The 26,344-nt window shown below is 39.6% G+C and overlaps 1 protein-coding gene and 1 pseudogene across 2 annotated transcripts; both read right to left on the reverse strand.

Moving 5' to 3' along the window:
- Window positions 1–154: 154 nt before the first annotated feature.
- LOC110058886 (uncharacterized) lies at window positions 155–24,582 on the reverse strand (annotated as a pseudogene). The gene is made up of 2 exons (XR_016204233.1): window positions 24,333–24,582; window positions 155–5,492 (listed from the first exon to the last, which is right to left on the reverse strand). The product of XR_016204233.1 is annotated as an uncharacterized LOC110058886 (transcript).
- On the reverse strand, window positions 9,888–21,410 carry LOC110045425 (uncharacterized). The gene is made up of 5 exons (XM_089279800.1): window positions 21,298–21,410; window positions 13,834–14,051; window positions 13,274–13,538; window positions 12,495–13,061; window positions 9,888–11,975 (listed from the first exon to the last, which is right to left on the reverse strand). The coding sequence occupies exons 3-4, from the start codon at window positions 13,515–13,517 to the stop codon at window positions 12,874–12,876; spliced, it is 432 nt and encodes a 143-aa protein (XP_089135926.1). The 5' UTR covers window positions 13,518–13,538; window positions 13,834–14,051; window positions 21,298–21,410; the 3' UTR covers window positions 9,888–11,975; window positions 12,495–12,873.
- Window positions 24,583–26,344: the final 1,762 nt, after the last annotated feature.

Consider the following 26,344-nt stretch of genomic DNA (forward strand, 5'->3'; position numbering starts at 1 on the left):
TCCCATTCCTTGCTCGGCTTAGTCCCTAACGAGCCTTCATCTCACCCGAGTCAAAAATAACGACCAGCTGAGATCTCATGATGTTTTTTTCTCCTATGAGTGGCATTTCTTAAGCTCTCTATAAAAATGGTTTAAAAAATCACAGAAACTTGAATTAGTTCTAATTTACTTTATTGCCAAACAGTCTTCTTATTTGCACGCATATATTCTGTAACGGCTATATAATGTGTTTATAATGCGTTCATCTTTTACCTCAAGTTAGAGGGGTTAAAACTTGACTGATGAGGTTCGTTATATAAGTCTCTCTCACCTAATATTACAATTGTGGTTTTTGATTTTTTGGGAGGTCAAGAGAGAAAATAGAAGATCAAGGTAAGAGAGTTAATCCCCGTATTGGCCTTAACCTAAGGTAGGACGTGGTACCCAGTTATTTTGCAGATATAACTCGCGCGTTGTCTGGATTTGTACGTGAAGAAGACGTGAAGGATGCAATAAGACCCAAAAATGGCGGACCGTGCGTCTTAAAAACGAAAATATTCGAATTGCCTGAAGTTTCAAACGCCAAATCAAAGACAGTTTCTAAACGTAGCGAGTACTGAAGCTCCTTTGTTTAGATAACAAAGAAGACATCCGCACATCATTGGAGGTTTCCCTTCGCCTTGTGAACAAAATACGAACAAACGCTTTCATGGAAAACTGCTTGGGCTGTCCACGCATCGCGCGAGTAACATCCGCAGAAGAACTGGGTACCAAGATAAAAGCTAACCTGCGATGAAGCGTTTTTTCTTTTCGCGGGAAGAGGAAACCAAAAAAACAAAGGAAAACGCATGATCGCAGGCTACTTATGAAGGATTACCTTGGGTATAAGGCCTGTATGTGGTATTAATTATTAGCTTGATCTTCTCGTGGCTTGAGAGAAAAGTGATATGGTTAAAGGCGAGAAGCGTAGCTGCCCAATTTCTGCCCATTTCCGTTCACACACCATTGCCTTAGTAAACTAATTTACGCTTACTTAAAGTGGAATGGTCCCCTAAAATGGACCAAAAAGTTTGTCTAAATATGGTGAAGTAAGATCAATTGGGCCCGATTGCACCCATGAAGAGAAAATAAATTTTGAAGGTTTTACTGAAAATGGTTGCTATGGCAACCAGCCACAGCCTTTTGAGGTTTTAGCCTATAGCATTGACGCCAACAGTTCTTGCTCTTTTACAAAACAAGATTTGATTTTCAAACAAGCATATCTTGTACGTTACTGTTCCGTTCTATGTAATAAACTAAAGTTTTCACAGTTAATTCTTGTTTTCTGTGCTTTCTACAGGCTTTATTTGCAAATAACCTTATTTTGCACCAAACCCAGCTACATCGGCATGTTCCTCGCCGAAAATCTTTTTCATGATGATCAGTGCCTTCTCGTAGTATTGTTTTGCTTCATTGTACTGTCCAAGATTTTCATGAACAATTCCCAAGTTGTCATAGCTGCCTGCTACATTGGCATGTTCCTCGCCGAAAATCTTTTCCTGATGATCAGTGCCTTCTCGTGGTATTCTTTTGCTTCATTGTACTGTCCAAGATCTGCATGAACAGTTCCCTAGTTGTTATAGCTTGCTGCTACATCGGCGTGCTCCTCACCGAAAATTGTTTTCCTTATAATCAGTGCCTTCTCGAGGTATTGCTTGGCTTCATTGTATTGTCCAAGATGTCTATGCGCCTTTCCCAAGTTGTTATAGCTGGCTGCTACATCGGCATGTTCCTCGCCGAAAATCCTTTTCCTGATAATCAGTCCCTTCTCGCGGTATTCTTTCGCTTCATTGTACTGTCCAAGATTTCCATGAACACTTCCCAAGTTGTCATAACTGGCTGCTACATTGGCATGTTCTTCGCCGAAAGTCTTTTTGCTGATGATCAGTGCCTTCTCGTGGTATTGTTTTGCTTCATTGTACTGTCCAAGATTTCCATGAACACTTCCCAAGTTGTTATAGTTCGCTGCTACATCGGCATGTTCCTCACCGAAAATCTCTTTCTTGATGATCAGTGCCTTCTCGTGGTATTCTTTTGCTTCACTGTACTGTCCAAGATCTGCATGAACAGTTCCCAAGTTGTTATAGCTGCCTGCTACATCGGCATGTTCCTCACCGAAAATCTTTTTCTTGATGATCAGTGCCTTCTCGTGGTATTCGTTTGCTTTATTGTACTGTCCAAGATCGGCATGAACAGTTCCCAAGTTGTTGTAGCTGGCTGCTACATCGGCATGTTCCTCACCGAAGGTTTTTTTCCTTATGATCAGTGCCTTCTCGTGGTATTGTTTTGTTTCATAGTACTTTCCAAAAACGTTATGAGCACATCCTAAGTTGTCATAGCTGGCTGCTACATAGGCATGTTCCTCGCCGAAAATCTTTTTCCTGATGATCAACGCCTTCTCGTAGTATTGTTTTGCTTCATTGTACAGTCCAAGTTCTTCATGAACACTTCCCAAGTTGTTATAGCTTGCTGCTACATCAGCATGTTCCTCGCCGAAAAACTTCTTCCTGATGATCAGTGCCTTCTCGAGGTACTGCTTGGCTTCATTGTATTGTCCAAGATCTCTATGCGCCTTTCCCAAGTTGTTATAGCTGGCTGCTACATCCGCATGATCCTCGCCGAAAATCCTTTCCCTGATAATCAGTCCCTTCTCGTGGTATTCTTTCGCTTCATTGTACTGTCCAAGATTTCCATGAACACTTCTCAAGTTGTCATAGCTGGCTGCTACATCGGCATGTTCCTCACCGAAAATCTTTTTCCTGATGATCAGTGCCTTCTCGTGGTATTCTTCTACTTCATTATACTGTCCAAGATGTACATGAACACTTCCCAAATTGTTACAGCTGGTTGCTACATCGGCATGTTCCTCATCGAAAATCTTTTTGCCTATGATCAGTGCCTTCTCGTAGTATTGTCTTGCTTCATTGTACTGTCCAAGATTTCCATGAAAACTTCCCAAGTTGTTATAGCTGGCTGCTACATTGGCATGTTCTTCGCCGAAAGTCTTTTTGCTGATGATCAGTGCCCTCTCGTGGTATTGTTTTGCTTCATTGTACTGTCCAAGATCTACATGGACATTTCCCAAGTTGTTGTAGCTTGCTGCTACAATGGCATGTTCTTCGCCGAAAATCTTTTTGCTGATGATCAGTGCCTTCTCGTAGTATTCTTTTGCTTCATCGTACTGTCCAAGATGGTTATAAACAATTCCAAAGTTTTGATAAGTTTGTGCTACTTTGTAATGATGTCCACCGCAAATTGCTTCATAAACTTTGCTAGCCTCTTCATGGTATGATATTGATGATTTATGCTGGCATATCATTGATAATGTTGACCCGTGGGCAGTAAAGACATCTGCTTTCATTAAGTCGCCCTCTCTTGTGTTACTTGCATATTGAGCAAAGTCGCAGGCTGACGTGGAAAAGAGAATTGCATTTGATGGATTGCTAAGGCCAAGACATACATAGGCAGTTAAACAAAGCCACGAAATGACCTTGTCAGGAGTGATAAAGGGTGCTAACTCCAAAACATCTTTTGCAGTAAAATTGTCAGTAAGAATTTCATAAAGCGCTTTGCAGTGGGTGGTAATCCTACGTAACATTAAGTACACGTGCCCACTTTCATGCAAACGATAATGCTTCGACTCAATGAGAGAGTGAAAAACCTGAATCGCTACAGATATGCACTGAAGTTTCTCTGTGATGTCAAAATCTAACGTGGACATTTTCCTGAGAATTTTATAAACAACGTTATGCATTCTTACATAGTCGGATGCTCCATCTTCACTGTACAAACACGTAATCAAGGAGGATTTTAAGATCTTTGCCCTGATTAATTCTTCGGTCTGTCCCGAAGAGCGAACTTTGACAAAGTTAACAGCTGCTTCAACTGGGAGAGAGTCGGAGCCACATAGCGAGAAAAATAGAAATGTCTGTCGAATTACTTCATCGATTTTCAAAGTGCTATCTATTGCCATTTCGATTGCCGTAGTCATCGTTTTGGAATACGCTTGATTTCCTTTGGCAAGAGGTTCTTCTGTTGCCTCACGCTTACCACTAACAAGTGTTTCCAAGTAATTTGTCAACCCATAGGTTGGAGAACCACAACTCGCAACAGTTTGTATGTAAAACGCCGCGGCTGCCAAGGCTAGCGGCTGATACTCAAGAACCTCAGCAATCCTTTGAACTTTCTCGTCATTCTCGGAAAGTTGCGATACTTGTTTCAATAGCTCTACTGCGTCCTCGGGCTGCATTCCTGCACTGAGTGACTCATGGTAGGTATGAGGAGCATTTGTGGGAATTGCACTACTATCTTGAGTTGTAATCAGTACCTGACCGTGACCCCACTCTTCACAAGCGGTCTGAGGTAGGTACCCACATACCAAAGACAGGTCAACAACATTGTCTGCTATTATCAACCACTTTGAGAACTGTTGAATCTTTGGCAAAATTAAGCGCTGGAGATGCTTAATTGTTTCCTTGGGGCTGTTTTCTTTCGTGATAGCGAGGTTAGTCAAGCTGTATTCGGTAATTCCCAACTGTTTAGCCAGACTGATGTACGAATCAGCAAGCGTTTCAAGGGTTTCTGCATTCAGGGTTGCAACGAATGTTAAGCCTTCACTTTCATCTGATGCGCTTGTAAAGAACTCTTGCCCAATTTGACGAGCAATTTGAGTTTTACCACATCCAGGATTACCGGAGAAATAAATGGTACTGACCGCTCCGTTACTTCTATCGCCAAGCTCTTGCATTGTTGTCATAATCCTTCTGACGTCATTTAACCGTTTGATAATTTCGTGAGATGGTTTGAAACTGAGATTACAGAAAGACTTGACTTTGGAATTAATTTCTTGCGAAAGACATTCAACCTGCTCTTCCTTTCTTTGTATCGTGTCTTGTGCAACTTGCAAATCAGATTTGACTTTATTCAGTTCTGTTTGGAGATTGGAAACCTGTGCCATTAAGTCGTTTACTACTGTCGTGGGAAAGCTAGTCTGATTTTTAATCTCGTCTATATCATTGACCGGAAGACTCAAAGAGTTGAACGCCGACAACACTTTTCCAACATAATTCAAGAACTCAGCATCTGTAAGCTTCGCCTTACTGATATGAGCAATATCATTTCGGACTTGACGAAGATTATCGACTTCTTTCCTGGTGGCTGCACTCAGAGTTGTGCCAATGCTATCTGAGAACAGAATCGCGAAAAACAAACAGCTACAGTCCCACTCTGCCGTTTTACCATTCTGTGTTGTCGCCAGATATCGCGCATTCTTTGAGCGGCTTCTTCGAGACTCGTTATTATTAAAGTCTAAGCCATTCTTTGGCGTATCTTCCATTCTCCAAGCGTTGTTTTGTAAAAGAAATCCCATTCTTGCTTGAAGACTTGTCGTAGTGCTTGAGGAACCAAGTTAAAGGCGATGTAACAAATTCGAAAAAAGTTCAATTGGTCTGTTGTGTACACCATTGTGGAAAGTCCTGCAGTGGAATATATTTAGGCATTGAACCCCAATTTAGATTGTTGCTAGAATAATATTTTTAAGAAAATGTTTGTATGAAATACTTTTAGCTCTACAGCAAGAAAACCAACTGGTTGTCACGAGAGGTGTAACAATCCGAGCTTAAAATGGAATAGTGTACTTTTGCTTTTTGGTGATCATGATGTGATTTCTTTAATAAAGGGAGTGGCCTCTTGCGATGTGTAGGTTTCTCATGTTGATCCTATTTTAATTATTCCTTATAAACAGATAGAACAGATGTAGGTATCCCAAGCTCATTGCGTGCATGAGTGTCGTTAAAAAATAATAATAATAACGATATTTAAACCGATAGCCCAGGTTACATATGTGGTTTTCAGAGAGGCCCTCCATACGAAATAAGCTACAAGTTAAAGTCTAAAAACAAAGCTATTCTACTTTCACAAAGTTAAAGATACGAATGTATAAATTATAAAATAAAACTATTACTAAATACTCTTAAGGTGTCCTTTGAAAGTAAAAATGTTGGAACTGTTCCTAATTCCATCTGGAAAAAAGTTCCAATCATTAATGGCATCGTAGACAAAACGGTTCTGGCCCCAGGAGCGATGTTGTTTAGGCTTAAAAATCTTGTTACTGCTCGTGTTGTAATTATGAATGTCTTTAAAGTGCTAAAATTAAAAACCCGGTCAACGAAGCCGTTCAAAGCTTTAAATATCAATATCAAGCGATGACACGTTGTACTTCTCGTCATGTTGTCTCAGCCAAGCTGCTCAAGCGCCTCGGTAGCAGACAAATGTTTAGGCTCTTCGAGGACGATTTTGGCAGCTTTATTTTGCAATAATATACTTAGACTATCCACTTTATTGGCCAATGTCATGTATACATCGAGTTAGAGAGGAGAAAAGTGAAACTACATTGGTATTATTAAGAAATAGTGTAAAACGCAGTGGTATCAGAATACATAAGGCGATGTGACACCCTGAAAACAACTTGTCTGAGACGGTAACCACAACGAATGAACCGTGTCTCGCCCAGTCACCAAAGTTAAGCCCAGTTCAGCGGGGTTAGTACTTGGACGGGTGCCCCGCCATCCTCGGAGCCCCAGGGGCAGTTAGTGGGGCGGGGAAAAGTCTAAACGGGCGAGAGAAAAAATTCGGATTTTTTTTCTCGCCCGTTTAGACTTTTCCCCGCCCCACTAACTGCCCCTGGGTCTCCGAGGATGGTGCCCCGCTAAAAACAACCCATTTTGCTGATCTTGTAAGATTTGTTATGATGTTTTTCCTTTTTTTTTTCCTCCCCTTTCCAAGTCGATATCAGTGACTGCAGAACTCCCAGCCCTTATGTGTGCTGCGGTCGGTCAATAATTCAGCATTTCAATTGGTAAACAGGAGACTCGTTATCCCGCCGAACTACTCTTTCCACTACTTTAAGACTTGTTAAACTGTGTGTTGACTTGGTGAGATGGATTGGGTCAATGCTTCGTAATTCATAGGTCGTGGGACCACTCCCAGTAAAAGTGAGTGTAATGTCTTATATCATTTCGCCATGCCCATATTTATTAATAGTACCATAGTTATAGCGAAACGCGGCCTTCGTATTCTCCTCAATTCTCCAGCCCTTTTCCAGTTTAAAATCTTCTATGAAGGTTTTGGTCATTCGAAAATTCTTACAGCTCATCAATTTGTTGATGGCCACAAATCCGGAGCTGTCAGCGGGTGATGTGCGGGCTCACGTGTTATTTCTTTTTCTTTGAATCGTTATTAATATTTCCACCGATAAATCTAACTATAAAGGATACATTTTAACTTTAAAATTGATCTCTAACCAGGAACCGGAAGCAAAGCCCCATTGTCAATGAGCCAACTAGAGCTCTGCATTGTCGAAAAGTTCAAAATGTCTACAAGGAAACAAAGGAGTGTGCGAATTAAGAAGTGAAGGAGTGAACCACATCTGCAACTTGCATGAAAACTACTTTTTTTCCAAGTTAAAAATGGTGGTCACTTGCCTCGTCTTTATATCAGGTAAAATTAAGGGTTTTTCATCAGCTTGTACTGTTGCTTTGGTAACTTGTAATGTCAGGAAAATGACTATAACTTGTTACGTTCACCAATGATTGGGCATTTTTTGATACCTTTACTGTGGTGTCAACTGAAATAGAGCGATAGTATCCATCTTTCAAAGTACAAGTGCTGAAACGTGCTAGAAACCGTTGCGAGCTACCTTAAAAGAGTTGGTCTGTGCCCTTGAAAAATCTATTTTTTGAGGATCTTATCGAAAATGGTTGCTATAGCAACCAGCCACAGCTTTTCGATGCGCCGCCTTATAGCATGCACGCCAACAGTTGTGGCTCTTTCATAAAGCATGATTTTAACTTTCAAACATGTCAAACGAACATAACAAATGAATTCAGTTTTCCCTGTGCCGAATGAAGTAAAATTTGATGAAATTTGTAAATTCGCAAATTTGGGACGGTAGCCACCTCTCTCTCCCCCCCACCCCCTCCCCCCTCCCCCCCACCTAGTTGAGGAAATTGTGAAATTTTTCGGGCAGCTGAACCGCTCATGATTCGGGTAACAGTATTTGGGAAAAAAACATTTCAAAAGGTTGCAAGACTTGTAGGCTACTTTCTCTGACGTTCGCTTTGCCAAACTAACTTAAAGTCAAATGATATGAAGGATCTAGACATTCTGTTTTGGAAACGTCACATATCGTTAAAAACGGTATTGTAGAATTCCAGGATATGGACATTGTTTTCATTTTCAATTTTCCATCGACAAAACAATGCAAAAAGAATCAAAGCGAACGAAGACAAATAATTTTGCCTTAGAGCTGTTTTGAGAGACGAAAAAACCCTTTTTCTTTCATAGGTTTCTGATTTTACTTGGTTGTCAATCAAGGTCATAGAGTATGCGAGGTTTAACTATTTTTGGAATTAGCACAGTTTCATTAGGCGTTGGAATTGTGGACGTCTATACTGCAATTTGACTGCGTTTGTATCCCGATTTCGGCACCAACGCATTCGAGCAGTGTGTGATTCTTTCGCACACAAAGGTCTCCACCCCTCCCCTCCTCCCCCAACGTAAGATTGTCAACAACAGTAACTTTGTTCAAAGAGTTCCTAATATTGCCAACAAGTCCAGTTGATACGTGACTTTACTTATCAACCGACTTTACTTGTCAACGTGTTCAAAATACAGGTATGTATTTTGAACGAGCTTGTACAGCTCTTAGACGTGACGTTCTAAATTAAGGTTACAGTATACCTTCGGGTCGGCAATTTTCTTCAAATTTGGCTTTTTGGGTCAAAGTAGTGGTCGCAGATTAATCTTGAATTTCTGAAAAAAAATTTTGAAAAAGGCTAAATATTGGCAGAGAAATGGTGGTTTTTCGTTTTCGTCGGAGGTAAAAATTTACCTTTTGATTGACAGCGCTATGGCGCGTATGCAATCAACCGAGACGATTTTCGCGGGATTTACCTGTACGGATGTCACGAATTGACTTCTCAGTTGATCAGCCTTGTTGTTCCGACTACCAAGCACTCTTGGTATTAGGTGTAACTCTATTAAGTTAGAAGTAAACATAGACCACGTTAAAAACATAAACCAGTTCGAAAAAGCGAAAACAGCGAAGAACGAATGAAAATACATCAATAAGTGAAGAAGTAAAAGTTCGCCACGCGGATGAAGCTATAGCTATCGTATAAAAAAATTCGTGGTAAGAGAAAAAAAAGGTTCTGTAAAAATTTTGGAACTTGACAGCAATAACAGGGATGTTGATAGAGACTCTCCTGATGAGTCCGACATCGACGAATCGTCGGACTCAATGAGACCATTTGAAATATTATCCATGCAAAGTTGACCACAAACCGTTGCTCCACAGCGCTTTCTTTTGTTTGTTTTCTTCGCCCAGCCACTCTAGCGTTGGTATCCTCTTTAGTCTTCCCCAGTTTGTCAGACCAGCTTCAAGAAAAACCGAGCTACAGAAAAATTATTTCTCCTCCTTCGGCTTTTTTCGGCCTCTTGAGCGCATTGCGAAACACAAGGGTATTTTGGAGATTCGCACGAAGATTTCACCAGGAGGTTAACGGTAGTAAACTTTCCCTGCACTGATTGGCTCAATTATCTGAGGACTCAGTTGAAGGCGTTTGTGGGCGGAATTTGTTTGCGAAGGAGAAGATTTTCCTTAGCGTTGTTTTCTCGAATAAATTTTTTCGCTTGAAGCAGGCACTTTAAAGAGTTATAACTCAAAGGGAATTTGTTCAATTGCCCTCAAATTTGAACAGTAGCTTGTATAACATATAAACTACAAAAACTTATCTGCGAATTGCAAATTTCGAAATACTTTCTCTTCGAGAGCGATTTTTGTACGATCACCCCACATTTTTTTAATCCTATTTCGAAAATGTTCTGTAACCTTTTACTGCAAATGAGTATGCCAAAACGCAGACACGTTTTTTAAGCGCTTTGGGTCCTGAAACCCAGGAAAAAATTAAATTGGTGAAAAACAAAATTCGCTTTGACTTTTAGCTTTCGAAAGGTAATTCGGGCGCTCGCATGTAGTGGTCGTGAAAAATTCAACAATTCATTTTATTTCAAAATTCTTGGCATAGTTTGATAGCCAGCTCTATAAGCTTTCATTTGATATAGGAGTTTAGGTATCTACAGCTTAAACTGCACGCGCGACATCGCTTGCACGCAAGACACCCCTGAAGGTATACGGTAACCTTAAGTATTGTATTGTATTGATTAGATACCTACACGGTATTTACACTTATGCAAATTTTGTAGCAAAGTGAGACAGTACTATATAAAAAAAATTGTGCGAAGTCTTTTATTCTGTAATGTAAAATGTAATAACATTATAGTTTCATACATATAAAAAAATTTAGTGCGAAGAAGTCTTCGCCCCGTCCAGTTCTCTGTGATAAAAATATAGCTTTAATACATACAAAAAATTTAGTGCGAAGAAGTCTTCGCTCTGTCCAGTTCTCTGTGATAAAGATATAGGTTTAATACATATAAAACATTTAGTGCGAAGAAGTCTTTGCCATGTCCAGTTCTCTGTAATAAAAAATATTTTTTATACATATAAAAATCTTAGTGCGAAGAAGTCTTCGCCATGTCCAGTTCTCTGTAATAAAAAATATTTTTTATACATATAAAAAACTTAGTGCCAAGAAGTCTTCGCTCTGTCCCGTTCTCTGTGATAAAATAGCTTTAATACATATAAAAAATTTGGTGCGAAGAAGTCTTCGCCATGTCCAGTTCTCTGTAATAAAAAATATTTTTTATACATATAAAAAACTTAGTGCCAAGAAGTCTTCGCTATGTCCCGTTCTCTGTGATAAAAATATAGCTTTAATACATATAAAAAATTTAATGCGAGGAAGTATTCGCCATGTCCAGTTCTCTGTGATAAAAATACAATTTTAATACATATAAAAAATTTAATGCGAAGAAGTCTTCGCTCTGTCCAGTTCTCTGTGATAAAAATACAGTTCTAATACATATAAAAAATTTAGTGCGAAGAAGTCCTCGCCCTGTCCAGATCTCTGCGAAGTAAATGTAGCTTGATACATATAAAAAATTTAGTGCGAAGAAGTCTTCGCTCTCTCCAGTTCTCTGTGATAAAAATACAGTTCTAATACATATAAAAATTTAGTGCGAAAAAGTCTTCACCCTGCCCCGCTGTCTGTAATTGGGTTGGACTCCCCCTTAGATATTTTTCAGAAACACGCTTATATTGTGTAAACAACGGTCAAAATGTTTTGAAAGGCAGATTAAGCTAATCCAGATGAACAATGTCGCATTACCTTCGCCAGTATCTGGGCATGAACAATTTGGTGCAAAAACGGTTTTCCCGCAATAGTTAACAATTATACACCGAAGTGGAAGTGAATAATCCACCACTTTCACCGACACAGGTGAATAATTGTTTTAGTATATAGATCACACAAGTTGAAAAATCAGCCGATAAAATTGGCTCCTCAGTAACCGAAGCGGAACGGCAAGCCATTTTGTTTTTTCTACGTTTGCTCATATTTGCTCATAGGTGAATAGTACTTACTACTCACCTCCGAGCTTGGCAATCAGAATGCGCGGAAAGCACTATTCACCTGTGTGGTATATACTAATACTATATAAAGTTCTTATTATATTAGGTGTGCAAAAGCTCCTTGCTTTGCTGCATGAATGACACAGCAATCACTGTTACTGTTTCTTCTGTGCAAATCAGTGCATTTGACAGTTCAGAAGACATCCACTTTCAGAAGCTTAGAGAAATATTATGTCATCCGAAGGTATTTCTTCCACTGCAACTTGTATGTTGTGCGAACTGTCAAAGCCATCAAAAGTTATCGTACAAGTTCCTTCTTTAACTTTTATTACTCCGATGTACCACTTTGTGGTTCCTTCGTCATCTTCCTCGATTTCCACATTAACTCGTCGATTTAGCAAGTCTGGCCGCTCCTTATCTTTGTCTCCTACCGGACAACAAAAAAGTAAAAGAAAACATCGATTACACTTTAACTTGAATTTTCACCTTTAAACCATGAATTGACAAGAGCCATTGATTCAATGGAGTTGATTCGAGAGTGTTTACTGCGCGCTTTGCTGTTTGTAGAGGTTATCAAACCATTTCCAGGGCAATTTAGAATAAATAAATGAATAAATAAATAAATAAATAAGCACAAGTAAATTTTTCAAGGACTACAAATGTAGGGCGAGTGCAATTTGTAGTCTGTAGAAATTTTGTTTATTCCAAAATGCTATAGAAAAATCGTTTGATCACTCGTTAATAAAGTTCATGCAATTAAATTTCAACTTCTGCACTCATTTTCAACTTTAGCTACTGTTTATACTTAATTAATGTGCTCTCAGCAGCATATTGAAATTTCTGCAGGCATAATATTATCCACAAAACAGGAGAATCATTGCCCCCCCCCCCCCCCGCCCCCTCCCTCCCCCCTTCCCTATATAACTTATAAACAAGTGGTACTTACCCTGCGACTTTCTCGTCTGTCTCTTTTGGGTGTTATCTATCTGTCGGGGAAGTTTGTCAGGGGGTCCTAGTAAAACAAGAAAGCAGTGTTTTGGTGAAGGAAACTCAACAACTTAGTTGATCGTGCATTACTTGCGTCCGCGTCACTTGACGAAGGTCGCCTTAAGCCAAATAACTGCACTGCGTATGAATATTTTCACAAGATCTTAATTATCTTAATTAAAATTTTACAAGTTACACCCTTTCCACAAGTTAAATGTATTAATTTCTAGCCTACCACCAACGTTATGATCATCATGATCCCCGAGTTTCCCCAAGCTCCTCCTCCACTTCCTTTTTCTTGCTGCTCTTTCTTGCCTACTGTCCTCTTGCTTGCTTGCTTAGCTGATCGTGACATTACTTAAAACAGCCAACCTTTTGGCTGCAGCAAGCTTGTCACATCGATAGATGTTCTTATACTCCTTTGCTGGAATTGAATCTTTATTGATATGTTCGACAGGATTTGTTGTGTCAGGACACGCTGACCAGTTACAGGCCTCCATCTCTGTAAAAGCAGTTGTGAACATTTCTATAAAGAAGCATAGAGTAACGGTTAATATTAGACTACAACCCTACCTAACTCGTGAAAGGATGGTGGAAGAAAAATAAACACGATGATGAAGATGCACGCCTAACTGTTATTACTGTCAACGGCAAATGACTTTCAATTATAACTTAAAGCGTTAACTTAAAGGCGTTTGTGGCATCATGGGGAATTTGAAGAAAATAAAATTAACTTACTCAAGTGCTCCTCCCTTGTCCACCACCTTTTCCAATTGTGCAGCTTTTTCCAGTTATCATTCTCTAGGTCTGTCATGTCATCTGGAAGAAGGTGTTTTACAGTTGTGATGTTTAGATCTCCGGCAAGTACATTAAAGATTTTGTAAACCTCATCCTTCGAATTGGACGTGGCAACTTTATCTGCCAGCAGACGGAAAGCTCTTATAGATGAAGCTGTGTCGCACACTCTGGTACTAACTTTCATTACTGACCTCTTCCAGTGTACCTGCCAAAACAATTTTAGATATATCACTTCAAAATTGCATTTTTCGTCCGTTTTGGTGTTTAATGCGTTGGAGAAGACGCTAAATGGCTGGAGTACTTCAACTATAACAGTGGAAGGGCCTCCGATAATTTAGTATTTTCACGGTCACTTTTGGTTGGCAATTGTTTCTGAGGATATTCCTGAACGGACACTCCACCATAGTATAGTAGTAATTTTCATCTTCGTTTGCACCCTTACTTTCCCCTAGGACTAAACATGGAGTTAAATAATTCTAAGACTAATTTGAAATATGTACCTTGCAACCTCTAAGTATCTTGTCCGCAAAATCTCGACCAAGAACATCCCGAAGGCCTTTTGCCTCGGCATCTGAAAAATCGACAGTGATGCCTAAGAGCTTTTTGCCGTTGTCAAATGCTGGGCATCGACTGGTCGTTCCTTAAAAGATGTGTCTGAATGCTGTCGCATGTACTTGGGAGGTCTGTCTGTTCAAAAGAACACGTGCTACAGCGACCCCTATTAATTAAACATAACAAACGTTTTTACTTATTAAAATATTAATTCCCCAATAATCTCAACAAAACAATTAAACTTTCAATTTTACGCTTAAACCAAACCAAACGCTTAAAGGCAACGTCGGTCTTATTCCCCTAGCTGCAGCTTCCACTAACACAGAATTTGGGGGCAAGTCGCCATCAAACGGATGAATTCGTTTTGGAAGAGTGAGTTCGACAAGGAACATAGAAAAAGCATAAATGTCAATTGCAACGTTCGGCTTCGATTCTGAGCTGGGTCTGTTCTCTCGGGCGCCAAAAACGCTGTCGTTGCTCTACGGACCCCTTTCTTATTCGGAGAGCTTTGTAGGCTGGAAACCTGAGTACTCGTGAATTGCATAAACTCAAAAAGACATTCTCCGAAATCGCCCAATTTCACTAGCCATTTGTCCTTTTCATTCCCGCCTCCCGGAAAAACATCACCGTCTTTGATGTCAGCGTGAATAATCCCCCGGCAGTGAAGATAACTCACACCGTCGGCTGCTTGCTTTGCTATCTCCACTCGCAGACGCCATGAAATTTCTTCTTCCTTAATATCCAGTAGTTGTCTAGTATTGTGTATGCGTTCTTCGCTACCATCAAATTCAATTATTTTCTCGAAATATTCAGTTACAAGTATTGATCGAACAAAGTCTAAGCCATAATGCAAAAGGACATTTGGATGATTTAAAGTGACGATATTCTCAACTTCTTTTTTTACTTTCAGTTTGTAGCGACCTCGTAAGGAAACTAAAACTTCTTTTGCGCATATAGTATTAAATTGGCCATTACTATCTCGTAAGGTTCCTTTATGCACACGGGATGTGGAGCCTTTGTCAAAGAAATGTTCTTCAAGCGTAAGAGAGTTTGGGTCAATGGTGACATCAACTTCATCGCCACTAAAAAGCTTTAAAGCGCATCCATTTCCTGGTCTTTTGGTGCATTGTTTTAACGAGCCGTAAATATCTGTCGTGACAGGAAAGGAAACTTCATTAATGTTATAACAATTACTATGAGTAATTGATCCAGTTCAGTTGTGGCTGGGAGTAATTCAAAATTTTTGTTTAAGAATATTTTTAGCGTACAAGTAAAAAAAGGTCTGGTAATGGTCGTTTCCTTCACGCACCGTTCTTCGGTCTTTCGACGCTTTAATTTTAAAAGCTACAGAAAAGTTGCCTTAATTTGAGAGTGCAATTCGGTTAATTATTGGTGGTTGATCGGGGAATGCTACCCCTGTGCATCGGTTTTCTAACCTCTGCTGGGCTTTTTCAAGACATCGCGAATTAAATTAACTGTCGGTCAGCCTATAGTTGTCAAGACTATCCAATAGGTCGTCGAAAGAAATAAGTTAAAAAATAATTGTTTTAATGTGTACATCATATGCTTATCCACGATTTTAAAGCTACCCTACATTCCAGACAGAGTAGCAGCACATTGTTGCCAACTTTTTCAAAACGTCTGCTACCCGTAATGTTCTTCATACTCTTACGATTCCACAACAGACCATGAGCCATTCACATCTAAAGACATGTCCACATGGAAGCGGGGGACCCAGGGGAGGTGAGGTACCTCGCCTTGGTACCTCACCTTCACCCGTGGTAAATGAATACCTGTCCCCAGCGACGCGGGGTGAGGTTCAAAATGGAATCGCTAAGCACGCCCATAAACAGCTGCTTTTTGCTTCAATATAGTTGTGGCAAGTAAAACTTTGATTCCGCTGGTTAGCCTGATTATCCGACTTAACGCTTAAATTGTCGCCAGGACTGTTAATTTCATCAACGTTTTGGTGGTTCTGGAGGTGAAATCGTCGAAATAACTCACAACGCTCGTAGCGGTTAGCAGTCATGTTGTTCTGCCATGTCTGACAGTGATTTGGTTAGCCCGATTAGGCGAGTTACCCCACTAAGCAGCTTTCAAATGGAGAAAATTCACCCCACCGAAGCGGGTTACCCGGACTAACCCGCCCTGGTGGAGTACCCCACGTAACATGTGAACGTGATCAAGATGAAAAGAAATACTGTATGGATAGATTGGTTACCCCACCAACTGCCCGAAGTCCTTGTGAACAGGCCTTAAAGTGCACCTAACCCCAAAATCTTTTTTTCGCTAAAACAAATCTAGACTTTATTTGAAGCATTTGGGCGAAGAAATTTTTGAATTTGGTTGAATCCTCGATTTTCTATGCCCTTTCAAAGTCGCGATTAAGTGTTTCACGACCGCGTTTTAGGGAGTCTGGGGCGGCGGTACCTGATGACGTCTACCCAGGAACCAAACACAATAGCGCCTCAGTCAACTCTCTGTATTTACTCGAGAAAATAGAACGCAAAACTAATCGTTCCGATGTATTTTGGGACTAAAACGTCCAAGTTTTGTCTCAGAATCATTTCTTTTTCGTCACTGGAGTCAGAGTTAAGTTTCGAAATAAACTTCGATCGAGCACGTTCGACAACTGTGAACTCACTGCCAGGAGCCATAATCGGGGACGGAGACCATAAGCGCGCGCCATTTCTAGTATTGGGTTGTGTCCCCATGATATGGGACAATAATTCTATTTTTAGAACAAATTGCGCCATCGCCTGCGGCACACGCGCGTACATGCTGCGAGGATTTTTGCGGATGTCGCGCGGGGGAAATGGCGTCCGAAATTCCCAGAATTTTTCATGTTTTTGGCCCACAACTCAACGCGTTCACGTCTGTTGGAATTTTGCTTAAGTATTTTCGTTGTAAGCTGCTCCAGTTTGAGTGAAGTAAGACAGTGTCGAATTTAGGTATGTTCCGCTGTAAGCTTATATATATCGCTGACCAAGTTGTGTTCCGACGGATGCTTCTTTTACATGAGCTGTACATTACTCCACTTTAAATTTCACATATGTTGAAGATTAACAGCTTTTCCATTACACAGCAAAAAACTAGCTGGATATATTTAGATATAGCAGAGCTTCAGGGCTTCATAGTTTCCTAGCTCCTCTTGGCACACGCTTGCGAGGAATTTGTCAGTCTATCGCGACCGAAAAGTAAAACAAAATAATTGCTAGTTTGAGTTTCGCTTGAATTTTAAGCAACGCTTGATGTTTCATCAAGGCTTAATAACTTTACGTCCGTAGATACTGCTCAGTTTTATTCCTCTAAAAATCCAGTAAATTCTCTGTTGTCAATGAATGAGAGCGCCCGCCGATGCGTGTTTTCAGTACAGTCAGTAAACATGACAAATTGTACTTCCGCCGCACTTTCGTGTGAAAGCGTACATCGAACTCAAACAATAACTCTATAGTTTTTAAATATGTTTAAGATTGATAAATGTTTGAGAACATATTAAAAGCTAAGCTGAAAATATGTGAATAAAGCAGAAATAATCAGCAAAGTTACGATGACGCTTTCTTTAATCAACTTGGAATAACGATTTCGAGTTTGTTGATCGAGCTATCAAAACTCCTTGTCTATTTTCATTTTCGCAGTGTAAAACTTCACTATGCTTATGTTGAAGAAACACACGTGATGTTAGTAGCCTTTTTTGCGTTCGTGAAATTTGTTACAGCATCTCAGCACAAAAGATAACGAAAGAAATCTTTGTCAAGATTTGTCGACAATTGAAAACACCGACTCGGACTTGAAAGTGCACGAGCTGCACTATGCAAATGAGCTAATTGTACGCGTCAGACTTTCCTTTCAAAAACTTTTGCAAACTCACCAAACAAGCAGAAACAATAAGAAACCGTCAAAACAGGTTTTGGTTATGATGAACCATTGTTTGAGAAACTCACAAATTAACTCGATACCAGAGTAGAGAGTTTTCTTGCTATATTCTTAAGTCAGAACAAATGCAAAAACATACGCGTAAGCTTACAACTAGCGTGAGCAGATCTTAGTATTCATTCCCAGCGCGAGATTGAAGTCTTGTTTTCGACCCTGAAAAACCCACCTTTTCCGTTAGCTCAGAGCATAAAACTACATATAAGCGCCTTGGTTCGTATTCCCTGCCTTATTCCCTGCCATCGCTGTGAAAAATACGCAAGAGAATCTCTCAGCTCTCACCATTTGATCACACAACGTGACAACATCCACGCGACAGCCCCCGACATGTGCGTGAATCTGCGCGGATATATGACGTCAGGATGGCGTAATTTGTTCTAAAAATAGAAAAATTGTCCCATATCATAGGTGCGCGCGAATCCCGAAACTTACGGTCTCCGTCCCCGATTATGGCTCCTGCTCACTGCTTAGAGCTTTGAGAGCAATTTACAATATTTCAAGCGACGACGGGGAAGACGTCTTTGCGTACGAGCTGCTTGTATATTAGGAATGGAAAGCTAGATACGAAGTGGAGGAGCAGGCAAACGAAAAGCAGGAAAGAAAACTCACGGACTGCTTTGGATGGTAATTTCGTCAACTAAACATCAGATTCCCACGCGTGTTTATAGCCCGTTTACATTTGTCCTTACCGAGAATGTATTTTGTCAAGGTTCTGTTAAATCCAGTTTGTGTTTTACTTTCAGTTGAATGCTTCATTTTTATAAGAGCGACGTACGTGTTGCAGTTTTCGAGACTTGATGACCTCCAAAACATTGGCTTCGATCGATTGAAAATCGTATTGTTTGGACCTGTATTTTTGAAGCTGCGGGAAGCAAGGCGGAAGGAAACATTTCATACAATTACCGATTTCACATTGTCACACGTTTTAAGTCGTAACTCCAAATAACCAATGTAAATTGTTCTCAAAGTTTACAGTGAAATTCGTCGGATAAGCGAAAACGATGTGTTCCCTAAGGGGTCCGCAGATAATGTTACGCGGTCATATTTTCGACGCTATTGCACAGAATCTTTGTCGCACTGCTGATTTCCAAACCTTCGAAAAACTCTGTGAGTCTAACAATTTTGTTATCATGTAATTCTAGAGTATTAATCTTCGACTTTCATCTAAATCGAAAGAGAAATAAGTGTTGGTTAGCGGCGTACAGTTGCGATCTATTTACATATCAGTATAACGCTTCTTGATCATGACCGGATCACACAACTTTGCCGGTTATGTTATAAATACTGCGGGATTGGAAGATATAGGTTGTAGGTAGTATTTCTACAAATTGCTGGTTAGCTTTAAGCAGAAAATTTATGAAAATAGCGTTAGAAAGTCTGCGGAACAAATTCCAGTGAGAGTTCTTCAATGGTTCTCACAGATTCAGTTCGCTTGTTTCGGTTCGACAAAATCAACCATCGTTTACATCTTTATTGCACCATTAGCCGATCATCGTCAGTTAATTGTACAGTATATCTTTCTTTAAATCTGGAATATTGCTGCAACAGCCGATAGCACCTCTGGAAGGCGTTTCTGCGCACTTTTCGAATGTGTATTGCACCATCCTGAAGGAAATGAGAGGAAATGAGATATCCAACCTTCCTGGGTAGACGTCACAAGAGCCGCTGGACCCATTCTCCTCAAACTCGGTCGTGAAACAAAATGGCGGTGTTTTGGAGCTATTTTCGAGATTTCGTCGTGGCACAGAAAATCGAGGATTTAACGGAATTCAAAAATTTTTTCGCAGAACTATTTCAAATAATAAGTAGATTCGTTCTAGTGAAAAAAAATTTTGGGGTTAGGTGCACTTTAAGATGGGTGCAACATTAATTGTGAACATTATACGAACCAGGAAAGTCTCGCCCAACTAGTCTCATCAGTAGATACTAACTCAATATTTTTTGTGCGGGTCGATGGGTGGATTGAAGCATTGTTACGTTATCCTATGTATTATACCTTCAAAATCCTTGCTGCAGTCCCACAGTCCATTGGGAGCTTTCGGAGGTCTCCAAGCGAATGGTATCCTATCTGGGTTTCTTATGCTTGGATGGGCGGTTTTAGGTTCTTTCTTTGGAGAAGCATAGACAGGTGGCAAGACCAAGTTTAAACTTACAAATGCATCCAGCAAAGCCTCAAATCTTTCATCATCATTTAGTCGGAACGATGGAGTCAGATTACAGGCCGGGGCCTGTCGATAGCGATAAAATGCTGTTAATTCTTTCAAATTTTTCGTATGCAGAAAGACAAATAACTATTACAAGGATCGGTTTGGTATGTAGAGAAACATTTTTCAGAAACGTTGAGATTAGACATTGATTCCTAATTTCGTTGCAATATGCCGCTGTTTAGCGACTACGATTGGGTTACCTTATGAGAACTTTATTAAAAGCAACTACAATGCCGGTAGCCTGCGTAAAGTCTGCGTAAAGTCTGCTCTTTACAGCATTAAAATCAAAATATTCAATCAAACTACGTGCATTAAAATTAAAATAAGAGTTTCATTTACAGCATGTTACTGACAATAATTTCTGGACTTTGATATCTGGCCGCTTAATAGTAGGTTCGACTGTAGTGTGCATAACTATAAATCTGTCAGCAACCAGCGTAAAATAAGCCGCGACTCCCAGGTTCAAAAACTTGACGAATTTTAGAAGGTTGCTAATTTTGCGCCACTGAAGAAGAAGTCCTGCTGCGGAAGCTTTTTTCGGCACAACCAACACTTTCTATTTTTATTTTTAACCATTGAACTGTTACATTATGCAACATGTATGAGTAGAATTACAGCGGGGAATAACTTTGGTTGGATAGTCTAGTTCAGCACGATGGGACGAAATCCCGTTTTATTCAGCCCATATGACTCTTTTACAGTTATTTTACTGGAAGCGAGGAATATGAGCGGTGATTGTCTTCAATTGTTTATGACTCGCACCCTGGCTAACATTATTGACAGCAACTTAGAAAACAGATGGCCTGAGCCATCTCCTTTGATCACAATTGTAAACTTGGAGTATAGACCCAAACTAAGTAACGCACGCATCAACCCAGAGGGGAAAAAAAGAACTAAAAAAATATAAGGAGGCTAAGTAGCCATTGTTGCATAATTTGTGCAGGAGATGTTTTTTTAGTCTTTTTAAATGGCTGTGTGATTAACATCTATGTCAATCAGCAAAGTTTGGTTGAAACATGTTGATTTGATGCGATCACCGCTAAAATCTGGAACCTGAGATATTTTTGGCCTGTTTTTACTCCGCAAAAAATAAACAATGTTTGAAGTCACCATAGATGGTGCGACGCGGCCCAAATCAAGAGCATTACGGAACAAGAGCATTGCGGCAAATACAATTATCGGGTTACGCTCATTCGTCCAAAATGCCAGTGTTAAAAAAGTTGAAACTGTTGCTTCATGCGCTTATTATAACAACACATTTTTTAGTGTTACCTCTACAGCAGGGACACTGTCTACTTTCGTCTTGTCGACGGCTAACGACAAAGCAATGGCTTTCTGCATGGCATCTTCTTCCTCTTCAAACTGGAAAATATACATCCACGATTTCTATACAAAAGAAGAAAGATTACTTAGTCGTAGCTTTAAAAAAAACTTTAACGAATATTAGAAAATAACAAAGGGTAAATCGGTTGAGACCTACCGCAATTCTTTCGCTTTCCATTCCTTTTTGACACGATTTTGGTAATCTCTCAGGGAATTCCTGATGAAAGGTAACAAAGAAAATATTAAACGTCACAAGGACTATGATAATCTTACATCAGCAAAGAACGCAAAGGTCCCAAACGAAATATCATCAAAGAAACACTATAATGAAATGAGAGCGTGAATCGGCTGGACTTACCGGTTGTATTTCAACATTTTTTTTAGTCTAGTTCCATACCAGCAGGTCTCAGTTTAGGCCCAAAGCCTTTAACGATATCTGAGTAGAGGACAGTTTCAGACATTCTACTGGTAAAAAAGATCCTAAGCGCAATAACTTCGAAAATGGTTCCTAATCTCTCGTTTGCCGAGTTTAAGCACACACCGAGAAAAACGGAAAGAGTAAGCAATACTTATACTTTTGAGAAACAATGAGACATTAACGTCACCGCTGCGCTTACACAATCTAGATTTAGGGAGTTGAGAAATCGCGCGAAAATCACATTGGCAACTGTAATGACGAAAGTGAAAAACAAAAATGATAAACAACACCATTTTTCGTCAACCCAGCAACAACCTCTTATTTATTTAAAATTGTTTGTTTCCGGTATAGAAAGTTCAAAATTTCCCAACACTTTTCAGCCGAATTGTTGATTGAACAATAAAATGGAGGAAGATCTTTAAGATACAATCTAAAATTTTCTTGTCTGTGGGTAATCCGGGCTGTTGCAACATGTCATAACTTTCTGACTGATAATGATCATTACAATTTAAAGGGAGCCACAGTGTTGTGTACTGGACGGCGAATTGTTTGAGTAAAAAATCACACTGATCGTGAAGAGACACGATAATTTTTGGTGAATCTAAGTATTAAGCAAAAAGCATCTCGCGATGAACACTTAAAGAATGAAAGAAAGTTAATCATTTAAAAGGATTACGTAACTTTAAACGAGCTTCCAGAGGTCTTTAAGCTTTATCTTCGATTCGCTCGTGTTACATAATCATGTCAGGGACAAAAAAAACGAGGTAAGTTTATTTTCACAACACAAAACTTGCATCAGGTTCCTGTCACATGATCAGCTGACCACCCCAAATGCGACCGACTAGTCTCTTAATGGACTAAACGTGACTTGTGACGCAAGAGAGGAAAACGTTTCATTTCTCCGCTGAAAAGCTTCCAAATCTAGCATGTTCTTTTTCTGGCAATGAGGTTACTAATCATTTCAGCGATCCTGAGGAGACAGCTGCAGGGTAGACTAAGGTGGACTTCAATTAAGCTGTTTGTCAGCCGTAATTTTAGTACCCTTGTTTGGGGGCCAAGAAAACTTCAATTCGGACCAAAAAAGGTAATACGAGTCATTTCACTGGGACGTGGGTTGCGTTTAGGCAATTGGGTAATATCTCTCGAAATTTACATAATAAAGCCTTTAAATTGATATTTCTGATGAAATAACTGAGTAAAGGTGGCAACTGATAAAATATCAATCTATCACATTGGCACCAGGATAGATAATAGATATTATTTTTTAGGTAAACAAGTATCAAACAAAGAGAAAAACTGCTTATTTATTTCTATTGCAAGAAGAAATACAACAGTCTAAATGAATTCGATGCAGCCATACAGCGTACAAAAGTTGAAATTTGGTGCAAGCACACTCACAACTGGGAAAATTCTTTTCTATGATGTTAGCAGATGTTGCTGACAGGTAAAACAAAATCATAAATAGATATGCACCAAACAGATTTAACAGCAGTTATAGAGTCGAAATAAGGCCTCCATGTGCGTGTTTCTGAAAAATATCTAAGGGGACATACAACCCAATTACAGACAGCGGGACAGGGCGAGGACTTCTTCGCACTAAATTTTTTTATATGTATTAAAACTATACTTTTATCACAGAGAACTGGACAGAGCGAAGACTTCTTCGCACTAAATTTTTTATATGTATTAAAACTGTATTTTCATCACAGAGAACTGGAAAGAGCAAATACTTCTTCGCACTAAATTTTTTATATGTATTAAAAATATTTTTTTTTTATGATAGAGAACTGGACAGAGCGAAGACTTCTTCGCACTAAATTTTTTATATGTATAACAAAAATTTTCCTTATGATAGAGAACTGGACCGGTATTTACACTTATGTGTAAAACTTTTGTATTAAACAAATTTCGCAGCCTTTTTTGTACCTTACAGTGATCAGACAGGAGCAGATCTTATTTTTTCCCACAACAACAATGCAAACTCGAGCGTGCAATCGAAAGAGGCAAGGAAATTAACGCCAAGGAAATTTGTCGATTAAAAAACAATTTCTCCCAATTTGAACTGTAAGAGATACCTGTATATACGGTAAGGAGAATTTGTGTATCACATCATTGCAGAAGCAAAATCAATAAAGTACAACCATATGTACTTGTGCCTGCTGTTTGACTATAAAACATTTGCTGTAGTAAGTTACAACGCCGGCGTTTTCTTCGGTTTGCTTGTTTTTCGTGAAATCACCAAACAGATGGTACCGTATGGTCGGAAAATGTGACCTTGCATTAGGAGTTTCGCAATTGCCAAAGGCTACAGTTGGCAATTTTCTGACCAAACTATCTTTAGACGTGGAAATCAAATTCCAATACGGTAATCTACTAGAATTCAAAGATTTCGAATTTCTTGCTCTGATTACAAAGCACTCATCCATCGACTCATAATAGCGATCAACACTCCTTTCCACACTTGAACTGTTTCAATTCGTGTCACGGCTAACTGAATGTGCTAGCTAAGCAAAACGTAATTTACAGCGTTTACAAAGAAAGCGAGACATGTAAGTTATATACTTACAATCGTCCTGTACGAAATCTAAGAACATCTCAGGAATTCTGTATTTTACTTCCCTCGTTTGGTAACACTCTGATCCCAAATGGTGAACAAACGAAACTGAAAGTGCAAAATGTGATTAGTGAAACGTTATATGATCTGGCCACATCCCGAAGTCCACAATTTGAATGACTTCCTTATAAATTTCTCAGGATGCTGGGGTCAACATGTCACACGTTCTAGAGTGTTTCTCCACTATATTTAGACGCCTTCTAATTCTTTTTTTTTTTTTTATAGAAAAAACAAAAGGAAAAAAGTCAATGTTCCGTCCGTACTTGCCCGTTGTGATCCGTGCACAGCGCCGCAAATGATAACAACAGAAGAAATGACATGAACTTTTATTTTTGAAGCTATACAAAACAACCATAAGGCCCTATCCACACTACGTTGGAGGAATTTGAAAACGGAGGTTTCACATCTATTGTTTTCCGTCCACTAACCTGCGTCGCTCACCTCACCCAACCTTCCGAGGGCTACCCGGAATTTCCGTCTGCGACGCAGGCTAACACTACGCCGGAGGAATTTTACCGGTCAACTTGGATTTGTGTTTGACGAAAACTGGCAGGGAGATCACATGATTATCGTGACGCCATCATTTTCGAAAAAGTCCCTTTTCAAAATGTTTTCAGTCCGTACGAAAAACCGGCGTTTTCAAATTCCTCCGGTTTGAAGGGCGTTCGTTTTCGTGACGGATTAGAGGGTCCCCAATAGGTTTGGCGGGATGCGGGATTTGGCTTTTTTTCGCCGTGATATTCGGGATTTGAGCTGAAAACAGGGGCGGGAAGCCGGAATTACAATTGCGAGCGGGAGTGGAATTTAGTGTTTTTATGGGCTTGGGATGCGGGATTCACAAGGGGAACTGAGCGGGATACGGGATTTCAATTCTTACGTGACCTCATAAATTGCATTTTGACCAGCGCAAAAGCCACAAGTTGGGCAGAAATGAACCTTTTGTGCGTATAGCTGTGTCAGGTTTCAAGTAATGTATAGCAACGGCTCTGTACACTGTCAAGTTTGGTCAAACGTATCCATTATCGCTTGACTACGTTAGTATCATGAGACTGTATGAGGTCTTTGAGTCCCATTGCCATCCTCTGACATGCATGAATGACATCTGTCCATTTCCCACAGCTTTGACGCTTGCGAATGTAACGTTGACCCCCCGATCCTTTCTAGTTTTCCCAGTCTTTTGACCTTTTCTAGAGCGCTTGTCTTGTTTTAGTCAGGATGGCCACATTAGATGGCGGTGACAATGATTTACCGAACGAAGTATGAGACACTATACATATTGCGTGGCCATATATTACAAAAAGGATGTGCGAGCGGGAATGCCTTCATTCGGAAAGAAAAGTTCTGAGCCCAGATTTCAAGGAAAGTGAACACGCTGAAAGCTTTGAAAGAAGCTATCAGGTGTGTTTACTAGCCATATCTTGAATATGGGAATGAACAATATTTTTCTTTCAATGATACGTGGACAAAAGAAAACAAAACGGTAAACACTTTACAGAAAGAAACGTTATAATCATTAATTTTGTGATTACTTATCTGCTACCCATTGAATCCTTTTGTGATATTTTATGCGATATCTATTTTTAAAAAGTCTCTGTGTTAATAATTAAATTAATTATTAATTTAACAAATTAATATTTAACGCAGGAACGTCCTTAAAAAGTAGGCGGGATCTGGATTTTCAGTCAAAAAGGGCGAGACAGCGGGATCAACAGGAAAAAAGGGACGGGAAAGCGGGATCTGAGAACTCTATTGTGGACCCTCGAATTAGTGTGGACGGTAGGCCTAACCGTAGAAATAAAGCTGCGTTTTCAAGTTCCTTCAGCGTAGTGTGGACGCTGCCTAATAAGTCATTATAAAATTTTAAACTACGTAGATATATGTAAACGAATAAAAACAAAGAAAATTAAAATATAATCTGTATAATATTTAGTGTAAAAAATGAATTAACAAAACCTGCGCTAAAA

This window comes from Orbicella faveolata, unplaced genomic scaffold (assembly GCF_042242905.1).
Source record: "Orbicella faveolata isolate gen_17 unplaced genomic scaffold, um_ofav_v1 contig_47, whole genome shotgun sequence".
Classification (NCBI taxonomy): Eukaryota; Metazoa; Cnidaria; class Anthozoa; order Scleractinia; family Merulinidae; genus Orbicella; species Orbicella faveolata.